Source organism: Danio aesculapii, chromosome 21 (genome assembly GCF_903798145.1).
Source record: "Danio aesculapii chromosome 21, fDanAes4.1, whole genome shotgun sequence".
In the NCBI taxonomy this organism is placed as follows: Eukaryota; Metazoa; Chordata; class Actinopteri; order Cypriniformes; family Danionidae; genus Danio; species Danio aesculapii.
In genome coordinates, this window is record NC_079455.1 from 1321890 (window position 1) to 1333643 (window position 11754).

Below are 11754 nucleotides of genomic sequence, written 5' to 3' on the forward strand. Positions count from 1 at the left end.
GACATTTGCAGTAAAAACTCAAAACATAAATTCACAAGAAAGTATATGAAGTTTATATTGAAACAGCTGTTTTTATTTTCCAAAACAACTAACCAGAAAGTGATGAGATCTGAAAAATATCAATCTGAAAACATATATATATATATATATATATATATGAGGAAAATAAACATGCGTTATGGATGTGATAAACGTCTGTAAGTTTGCAGTATCCAACATGCTTTGTAGAAATTCAGTGAATTATACTAACAAACCAAAAGAAATATTGCTAATCAAAACAATAAGAGTTGGCTCCCTATAAAACAAACATGATTGATTTTATTTTATTTGACATTTTTGCATTTATGAGGGAAACACTTCGTTATGGATGTGACCGATGTGAAATTGTCACTTGTGTGACTTTGGTAAATCAAATATAATAGTTTGAAAACATTGACATTTTTGAGTATTTTTAAAGTACTTGATCAATAACACAATCTCACGGCAATTCGTAACTTTTTGATTTAGTGGTTAATTCGTACGAATTTGTATGATCTAATTCGTACAACTTCGTATGATTTGATCATCCCTCAATGACGGTTGGGTTTAGGGGTGGGGTTAGGTGCCACGCCTCCTTTTTAAAAATCGTACAATTTCGTACGGCTGAAGTCGTACGAATTCGTACGAATTAGCCACTAAACTGTCAAAACATAAAATACTTCCGTTTTCTCGTGAGATCAGGCTACAATTTGTGTTGGGACAACATGAAGAAATTTCGTGGCATCCAGATTTTTTTTCCACAATATATTATATCATTATATTATATAGTATACGATATATAATATAGTATATTATTGTATATTAGCAAATTACATTTCATTCTGAAAAATAGTAATGAACCTGTAAAGAACAAGTTGGACTTTATTGACGCATTACACAGCAGTGCAGTCATTTCTTTCCTTCCAGACTGTGTTCAGCTTAAGAGCTTGATAGAAGCAGACATATCATGTAATCAGATGCTACTGCTATCCTTATCAGACTTCAGAAGAGCAAACGCTGACCTTCTCACCACCAAAGTAAATCACATCAACCCCAATCTGTAAAGTCATTCCACGCTCTGAAGACAAGTGAACCCCAGAGATCGGCAAGGTCAGCACGAGTCTCCATCTGATGTGGGATTACACTGGTAAACTGTGTACAGCACCATAAATACTGTGTAAAAGCTCCGTAATTCTAGTGAAGATCAGTTTATCAAGTTTGACAAGTTTTTTTAACACATTTCTAAACATAACAGTTTTAAAAACTCATTTCTAATAACTGATTTATTTTATCTTTGTCATGCACATAATATTAGACTAGATATTCTTCAACATACTAGTATTCAGCTTAGAGTGACATTTAAAGGCTTAACTAGGGTAATTAGGGTAAAGTTAGGGTAATTAGGCAAGTCATTGTGTAACTGTGGTTTGTCCTGTAGACAATCCAAAACTAAAATTGCTAAAGGGGGCGAATAATATTGACCTTAAAATGGCTTTAAAACAATTAAAAACGGCTTTTACTTTAGCCGAAATATACATTTAATTACATTATTTAAATGTAATCATTCTTGCTTTTATTACTATTACAAGTAATAATAATAATAATAATAATAATAATAATAATTAATAATCATAATCATAATAATAACAACAACAACAATAATAATAAAAAAAAAATAATAATAATAATAACAATAACAATAATAATAATAATAATATTAATAATAATACTAATAATAATAATAATAATATTAACAATATTAGAGTGATTTCATGTCATGTGACTCTGAAGACTGGAGTAATGAAGCTGAAAATTCATCATTAAAATTTAATAATTTTATGAAAAATTTCATAGTAAAATAATTTTATAGTGCAGTACCTTTTCACATTTTGTAGTGTATTTCTGATTAAATAAATGCAGCCTTGGTGAGCAGGAGAAGCTTATTTTAAAACATTTAAAAATCATACTGACGCCAAACATTTGTATATATATATATTCAGTGTATATATATTAAACATAAACAAAGGTCTTACAAATACATGTTGAACAATATAATTTAATAGAAATGTCAGCAAATTCTTTACAGAAAGAAAACTGAAGTGAAAGTCTGCTAGATAATCTGTGTAGTTAACCACTTCTCACGCTTTGACCATCACTCCACATGTGACCTGTGACCTGCTTATATAGAGCCAATGAGATGAGATCTCCACGCTCTCCACAGGTCAATTTCTCATCATGAGGCCAGTGTTCAATACCAGCCCATTTCTTCTTCCTTTAATCATTCTCTTTTCCTCTCCGTCAAACGTATTCTCTTTCTCGCTGATTGTCTTTTTTTCTTCTCTGTTGCTTGCGCTGCTCTTTTCTCCCTTTTTGCTCTATTCTTTCTTTCAGCGACTATAGCAAATCAGTTTTTGGCTTTCTTTTGGAGCCGCAGACCCCAGCCAGAGAGCCTCCTTTTCAATTTATCTTTCATCTGTGTGCTTTCTTCTGCTTTCAATCTGGGGTTTCTTTTTTTTTTCTAGACCAAAGGCCATTTATTTGTCGTCTATCTCAAAGGTCCAGCAAATTTTAAACTGTCTCAAAGCTGACCACAGCAGGCAGAAGAAAGCAGAGCTTGGTGGCACGGTGGCTCAGTGGTTAGCACTGTTGTCTCACAGCAAGAAGGTCACTGATTTGAGTCCCGGCTGGGCCAGTTGGCATTTGAGTTTGCATGTTCTCCCAGTGTTGGCATGGGTTTCTTCCGGGTGCTTCGGTCTCCCCCACAGTCCAAATACATGCACTTTAGGGGAATTGATGAACTAAATTGGCCGTAGTGTACACTAAAACCAAAGTTCCAACTACTCAAATGATTTGAGAACAGGGATTCCCTCAGTTTGTTTAGGTAATTGGAAATCGACAACTCAATTAATTGGGTTGAACAAATGTGGTCTCTTCAAAGAATCAACGTAAATGTTTAAGTACAGATAACTTAAAATGGCTAATTGACCAAACTTCCACATTTTTTAGCTTTTATATTTTTTATTTACTCCCAGGGCTGTTTATATCAAAGTTTATGTTTTGCCGCACCTCCGAAAAACTATTTTTTACGAGGTGGGTTATTAGCCCAATGCTGGAGGACCAGGACAAACTCACATACACTACGGACAATTTATGTCTATTTATGTCCCGAAGGGAAACCTACGCCAATACTGGGAGAACATGCAAACTCCACACAGAAAAGACTCAAACCAGCGACCTTCTTGCTGTGAGGTGACAGCGCTACCCACTGCGTCACCCCTGCATGTATGTCAATTAAAAAAAATATATATAAGCATTTAAATATCTACTTACTAATTTAACTTTTCTGTTTCGACAGATGGGTTCAGGTAGTGCCTCTGTCCTGCTGCGCTTCAGCAAAATTTAGCATCACAAACTCAAGGGGGCTGTCTTGGACAAAAGTACAGAGGGTTGGGGAGTCGCGGAAGAAAGTGAAAGTAAAAAGCGGACAGTGGAGGAGGGCGGTTGGTAAAACGAGGTGCTGGATTAGATTTTAGAGGTGCCGGATCCGGATACGATGTGTTCCGCCACAAATTAAGCCCTGCTTGTGTATTATAACATATTGACCAATCAGAACGGTTGTCAAGGCAGAATTTAAAGCTCAACCAATCATTTTAAACAGAGACATGGTGAATCGTTTAAATTTGAAATGTTAAGTTCTGAGAACTTAAAATATTAATTAAACGTTTCTTGCTAGTTAATGAGTAATTTAACGACACCTGTTTAAGTTGTGATGCCAAAATTTGGTATCTTAAGTAATGTCAAGATATATTAACTTAATAACTTTAGTAACGACAACAGCAGGGTTTACAGTGTATGAGTGTGTGTGAAAGTGAGTGTGTGTGGATGATTCCCAGTAGTGGGTTGCGGCTGGAACGGCATCCACTGCGTAAAATATACGCTGGAATAGTTGGCGGTTCATTCCGCTGTGGCCACCCCTGATGAATAAGGAACTAAGCCGAAGAAAAATGATTGAATGAACGAAAGCAGAGGCCATCAATTAGAGAAGATGTAACCAGTCATCAGCAGATCAATGATGTGAGACTGCTGGACATCCATAAATATACTGACAGAATCATATCTGATGAAATTCTGATGTTATTAGCTATGTTTCTATTCAAAGATGTGAATAAAACTGGAATATCACATAAAGCACTGGTGAATAAAGCAGCAAAAGAGTCAACATGAATAAAATCATCACTTTCTGATAAACTGAAGCTAATATTGATCAGAGAAATGTAGTTTAGTACATTGGGATTTGCCACTGTGGTGTTTTTCTTGGCTAATACGTGAGCTGCGCCTCAGGAGACGAAGACAAAATGCAATGAACGCGATGAATACGGTGGCTTTTGGAGGCGTGAGACGGAAGTGCAGACAGATGCTTAAGACAGTTCTGGAGGGAATAATAATACTGAAGCACTGTGATGGCGGACTGATGAAGGGGTGAGGCCTTTTACAATCAACACATCAACAATTTCGATCTTCTGCAATCTGCTGGAAACGTGCTGCAAACTCCACTCATGTGTCCCCCCCATCATACACACTTTTATCTGATCATCATCTGTGAAAAACTAACTATTTGTTTACAGCGTAGACAACTAAAATTCCTTCAAATATTGAAAGATTGAATTTTGACCTCCTCTGTAGTACATATCTATAGTATACTGGGCAACAGCTATCCTTCTACCTTTGGCCACTGTGAATAAATGGTTTTACACATCGTTTATAGCTATTAACACATACATACTCTCAGCTTTGCATTGTACTCTGTGGTGAAAGCAAAACATGAGATTTCCTTTCTATTGCACAGTTAATGAAGAAGTAAAGCGTTTATTAGATTACGCATGGATAGGGTTACAACTGGAAGACAAAACAGCAATTTATATTAGTGCTGCCCAGGTACAATATCTCCACACACTGTGGGCAATACGGCACCGTGCTGAGCTTTTTTCTGCAACAATCCCCATCCATTAGCCGAGAGTAGTTAATTTTTCTGAGGTTATCAGGGCCAGGACAGAGGGTGGCAATAATCAAGAGTAAGAGTAAGAGTAAGAGTGTGAGAGAGAGAGAGAGAGAGATTGACATCAACACATAGAGAGTCAGCCAGTGGACAAAACAAGTCAGAAACATTATTATAAACTAAACCTGGGCATTTTACGACCCCCCTCCCTGGATGGGGCACCGCTAGGGTGGGGTGGTGGATTGAGTTACTGTTAGGGGGCCCAATCAAACTAACACACACACACACAGCTTTATTTTGAGGGGATTTACATCCAAACCAGGTCAACGGTGTAGAAATTACAACAGTTTGCATATGTGCCTCCCACTTGTTAAGGGACCAAAAGTAATTGGACAATTGTCTTCTAAGCTGCTCCATGGCCAGGTCTGTGTTATTCCCCCGTTATCCCAATTACGATGAGCGGATAAAAGGTCCAGAGTTCATTTCAAGTGCGCTATTTGCATTTGGAATCTGTTGCTGTCAACTCTCCAGATGAGATCCAAAGAGCTGTCACCAAGAGTTCACCACAAGATGTAAACCATTGGTGAGCCTCAAAAACGGGAATTAGAGATTAGAGTTCTAAAATAAGCTTTCAGGGTGCTGGAACAACATCCTTTGGACAGATGGGATCAAGACCAACTTGTATCAGAGTGAAGGGAAGAGAAGAGTATGGAGAAGGAAAGGAACTGCTCATGATCCTAAACAGTGAAGCATGGTGGTGGTAGTGACATGGCGTGGCCATGTATGGCTGTCAATGGAACTGGTTCTCTTGTATTTATTGATGATGTGATGCTGACTAAATCAGCAGGATGAATTCTGAAGTGTTTCAGGGAATATTTTCTGCTCATTTTAAGCCAAATACTTCAGAACTCATTGAACGGCGCTTTGCGGTGCAGATGGAGAATGAGCCAAAGCATAATGCAAAAGCAACCAAAGAGTTTTGGAAGGGAAATAGGTAGATTGTTATGCAATGGCCAGGTCAATCACCTGATCTGACTCTGATTGAGCTTGCATTTCATTTGCTGAAGACTAAATTGAAGGAAAAATGCCCCAAGAACAAGCAGGGACTGAGGACAGTAGAGGTCTGGCAGAGCACCACCAGGAATGAAACCCAGCGTCTGCTGATGTCTATGCGTTCCAGACTTCAGGATGTAATTGACTGCAAAGGATTTGCAACCAAATATTAAAAAGTGAAAGTTTGATTTATGATTCTGTCTAATTACTTTTGGACCCTTAACAAGTGGGAGGTACACATGCAAACTGTTGTAATTCCTACACCGTTCACCTGATTTGGATGTAAATACCCTCAAATTAAAGCAGACATTCTGCAGTTAAAGCACATCTTGTTCATTTCAAATCCATTGTGTTGGTGTATAGAGCCAAAAATGTTAGAATTGTGTCAATGTCCAAATATTTATGGACCTTACTGTATTTCATTATACATATTTTAAATATATTATTATATTAATAAATATAATATAATCACAATCCATTAATAATAATAATAATAATAATAATGTAACTTAGTTTATTTTATATTGATATGTATTATAATATTATTATTATTTTATTTAATTTTTTATTTATTATTATTATTAGTATATATAGTTTTTTTCTTATTTGTGTATGTATTTATCACATTTCGAATTGAGTGTTATTATTTATGTAAGTATGTATTATATACTCACTTTAATATTTTATTCATTGTTTATGTAATCTGCAATGTTTTGGCAATACTTGACAACTGAATTGAATAGAGAGAGGTTGGCAAACTTATTGAACAGCAACATCCACCACCATGAAAAATTACAATAGTGACAAGCTTTCTAACAAGAGAGCCCACATCAGTTTAGAATTTATATGCTGAATATTTATTGCTTATTGCAGGGAGGAACTCTGTTAAAAAAGTCAATACTGGAAAATGAAACAGTGATTGATCACAGTGAGAAATACACTCAGGCTTGTGTCGAGTTCTGCCATTTCGAGAAACGTAAACGTCTTTCCTTCTGATGACTTTTTAAAATAATGTACCTATTATCTCCATGACACAGTCTTACAGTCGATGCCAAAATTATTAGCCCTCCTGTGAATATTTCCCACATGATGTTTAACAGATTCAGGAACTGTTCACAGTATTTCCTATAATATCTTTTCTTCTGGAAAAAGTCTTATTTGTTTTATTTCAGCTAGAAGAAAAGCAGTTTTTAAATTTAAAGCCATTTTAAGGTCAATATTATTAGCCCCCTTAAGCAATATTCATTTTGGATTGTCTACAGAATAAACCACTGTTATACAATGACTTGCCTAATTACCCTAACTTTACCCTAATTAACCTAGTTAAGCCTTTAAAATGTCACTTTAAGCTGAATACTAGTGAACTACCTGAAAAATATCTAGTTAAATATTATGTACTGTCATGTATGACTCAAGTATAAAGGTAAATGTTATCTCACCCGCATCTCCTGGGCTTCTTTCTGGCCGTCCCAGGCCCAGCTCCTCTTGGTGAAGTAGTTGACTGTAGCAAACTCAATGAGAGCCGAAAACACAAACGCATAGCAGACGGCCATAAACCAGTCCATGGCTGTAGCGTAGGCCACTTTGGGAAGTGAGTTTCTGGCACTTATACTCAGTGTGGTCATAGTCAGGACGGTCGTGACACCTGAGAACAGAAATAAATGAGCATTAGAGAAGTGAACGCACTGGAACTTATAGTTGATTTAGAAGTGCTGTAAGTAAGTTATTCATACCCCTTGGCAAATTATGGCTCAAATTTAGACAATGCTTCTCTATTTTAGCAGGTTTGGCATGCTGTCCCAGGGAGAGAACCCTGAGCTCGGAGATAGATGAGCCCAAGGCTCCTGCCTGGTCAATAAGCATTAGGAAGGATACGAGATCAGGTAGTTCTCGATAACTTTCCAAGAATAGACCGCTAACTGCGCCAGTTTGTACATAGTAGGTGCTTGTGACTTTAACTTTTGTTGCATGTTTTTTGAGTTTGGAAGGAAACCGGAGTACCCGAGGAAAACCCAGAGTGTCGATTGGCTCAGCTAGCGTTTGAACCAAGCGGCAACCTCCCGCTCTCCCTCGGGAAGGCCAATACGGAAGTAACTGAAACTGCAATTCATCTAAATTCCGCTAGTCCTGGCTCCATAATAGAGCAAATTGTAATTGAGCCCACTGTTAGAATGGCCAACTTTACAGCAGAAAAAAAGGTGTTTACAGCCTGGTACAAAGAACGATGTTGGTTCATATAGCTATTATTACCCTCCATGACAACTGTGAGGGGGGTGAATTATTTTATAACTCATCCATTTCCTTTATATTAGGTTATATTAAGTTTGCATAATTAAGGGCGTGGCCACTTGAGTGACAGCTAGGTCTCGCTGGTCACCGTCACTTCACCTCAGCTGAATCCGGCAGATTAGCCACTGATCTCGGCATATTCATCGTATTTTTGTGTTGTTTTATGTGGCTTTACACAGTCAGCTGCCTTTTGGACTTATTTCTTACAATTATCAGATGATATGGGATGCTGTGTGCACTTAATTGTGCTCACAAACCATTCACGTGGCCTCGTTTCCCATGTGAGTAAAGTTATATACTTGTATACCATCTCTATAAATGTATGTGTTTTATTTAAGATCATTTATCACTTAATATTTTTCTTTAGACCCGTAAAGCACTCCAGAATGTGACAGATTGATTAGCTGTAGGCTCTAGAACAGTCATCTGAAGCGTTATCATACAGTGTTATGCTGGAGTTCATCAATAGTCTTGCATTTACTAACACACACTATATCTGAAGTGTTTGGACGTATTTCGCGTTTTCCTCCTGTAGAAAAACATCATAAGAGCAATGTTTAGTGGCTCAATGTATTACTACAGTGTTTTTAAAAGTCTAAACACTTTATTGATATAGTGTACAGCCAAGCACATGTGGTCAGAACACAAACGAGTCGCAGGTAATAAAGTATTAAGCGTTTCTCCCAAAGTAAAGTCTGTCTGCCAGGTCTAAGCAAAGTGCCAGCAGGAGTCTGTAGCTCCGCCCACTCTCCGCCTCTTTGCCCTTGTTTGGTATCCCGCCGTGGGTGCGATGACGCGCGAACAAAATGGCGACGGTTGGCCGCGCCTACTTGTAGCTTCTTTTGTAGTGTTCAGAAATCTATAGGTGACGTCAGGGATACTACGTCCATATATTTTACAGTCTATGGTTTGAACCAACGACCCCCTTGCTGTGAGGCAGCAGTGTAGCCACTGCGCCACCGTGTCGCCCAAACTTAGAATTGAGGAGGAGGAAGAAGGGATGGATGGGTGGGGGGCAGGGGTTGGTTTCCAAAACGAAGATGAGAAATGAAGTTTAGGCTGGCTATTTATATTAAATTTAGAATGATCCGATTGGCTAGTTAGTGATTAGCGATAGGGATCATCTGTAGTCAATCCTATCACGTGGTCCTCTCGAAATTAGTTTGTGAAACTTCACTTTATTCCACCAACAATTTTTTTTGTTGACCGTAAATGACACAGTCCTTTCCGAAAAGATAATAAGATGATGTGCAAGAGGCATCATTGGAGATTTTTTTTCTTAGCATTTATTTACATTCCAACAAAAATTGTGAATTTTGCTAGGGGTATGAATAATTTCAGGTTCGACTGCTTATTATTTCAGATATTGGGGAGGATTAGTGATGTAGAATAAGATCCTACTTTATAAATACTAATAAACAGCCGATATTGTATTATTAATTATACAAGCAAGCAGCGTAAACAAATGAAGAGTTCATGAACCTCTAATGCCATCTGGAGGCTCATTTCTTCTAAAATGAGCACTTTATCAGGCTCCTGTGAGTAGGTTTAGTAGTTTACTTTTATGCCAAAGAGTCACTTCTTTTCATGGTCTTCAAAGTGAAACAACTTAACATAAATAAAGGAATAATGCTCATTTTTGATGGAAATTTGAGACAGCATTCAGAGGTTTTTGCATCTGAACTCTTCAAATATTGATGTCTTATTTTTTATATTAGTCATCTCAACTTAAATCAATCAAACTGAGTAAAAATATTAAAATAACGTTGCATAACTTGTAATAAAATGTAGCTGAATCCTGATTAACTCATTAAATTAAGTTAAAAGCAACATACAGTGTTTGTTGTCTTTACTTTTTGTCTTTGCATTTTTACAGTGAGTAGTTAATAGTGGGAATTAGTGCTTGAACTGAAGTGTTATTAATGTTGGTTAAAACAAATGTTCATCTTAGTGCATCTATTAACAAATATTTACTTTTGATCCTAAATATGTGTTATCAATGCCTATAAAAGATTAATAAATGTGGTATTTCTCATTTTTAGAGTGTGAAAGAATCTTAATACCATATGCTACTAACCGAAATCTTATTGTAAAGCGTAAAACATAAATCTATTCTATGGCAGGCACTGGTCCATTAACACTGCCATCCATTTTTCCAAGCCATCTGTCTTATTTAAATGGTGTAGAAGCAGGAGCAGATCCAGCATCTCAGACTGCAGACGGAGAGAAAAAACCCTGGTATGGATGGATAGACTTACACTTTTACACCTGCAGGCAATTTAGTGTTTCCAGTTCACCAATGCTGATGTCTTTGGATTGACTTTGAATATGCAAACGCCGTGCAGAAAGGTGTTAAACCTGGACGTTAATGCTGTGAGCTGGTCAAAACAACAAACCTAGAGTACACTAGGAAATGATTCATTGGATTTACTAAATGTTTGTGAGGTAAGCGCTTGCAAACTATTTCTATGGGTTGAATTTAAACACCCCTTGTCACCAATTCTGTTCATCATTTATATGGACAGAATTTCAAAGCGCAGCCTTGGACTGGAGGCGGTCCGGTTTGGGGTCCACAAGCTTTCATCTGTTATTCGCAGTCGATGTTGTTCTGTTGGCTTCATTGAACATGGACCTTCAGCATGCACTGGGGCGGTTTGCTGCCGAGTGTGACGTGGCTGGTATGAGAATCAGCACCTCCAAGTCCGAGTCTATGGTGCTCCACCGGAAATAGGTGGTTTGCCATCTCCAGGTTGGAGGAAAGTCCTTACCCCAGGTGGAGGAGTTCAAGTATCTTGGGGTTTTGTTCACGAGGGAGGGAAGGATGGAGTGTGAGATTGGCAGGTGGATTGGTGCGGCGGCAGCAGTAATGCGGTCAATGTACCGGTCCGTTGTGGTAAAGAAGGAGCTGAGCCGAAAGACAATCTACGTTCCTACTCTCGGACCATGACTGAAAGGACAAGATCTCAGATACAAGCGGCCGAAATGTGTTTCCTTTGCAGGGTGGCAGGGCACACCCTTATAGATAGGGTGAGGAGCTCTGTCACCCGGGAGGAGCTTTAGAGCCGCTGCTCCTCCACATCGAGAAAATTCAGCTGAGGTGGCTCGGGCATCTGTTTCGAATGCCTCCTGGACGCCTACCTAGGGAGGTGTTCCAGGCATGTCCCACTGGGAGGAGGCCTGGGGAAGACCTTGGACACGCTGGAGGGACTATGTCTCTCTGCTGGCCTGGGAACGCCTTGGGATTTCCTGGAGGAGCTGGAGGAAGAGTCTGGGGAGAGGGAGGTCTGGGGTTCTTTCTTAAGACTGCTGCCCCGGAAAAGCGGTTGAAAATGAATGAATGAATGAATGAATGAGTGAATTTAAACAAACAAATTGAGTTGAACATTACTAAATTTACA

General features: G+C 38.2%; 1 protein-coding gene across 1 annotated transcript in view; it reads right to left on the minus strand.

Moving 5' to 3' along the window:
• The window catches only part of gabra3 (gamma-aminobutyric acid type A receptor subunit alpha3), a 301027-nt gene that overhangs the window by 17693 nt on the left and 271580 nt on the right, over positions 1-11754 (minus strand). The window contains exon 9 of the mRNA XM_056446783.1: positions 7507-7712. Within this exon, the coding sequence (XP_056302758.1) occupies positions 7507-7712 (206 nt within the window). The remainder of the gene's footprint in view (positions 1-7506; positions 7713-11754) is intronic.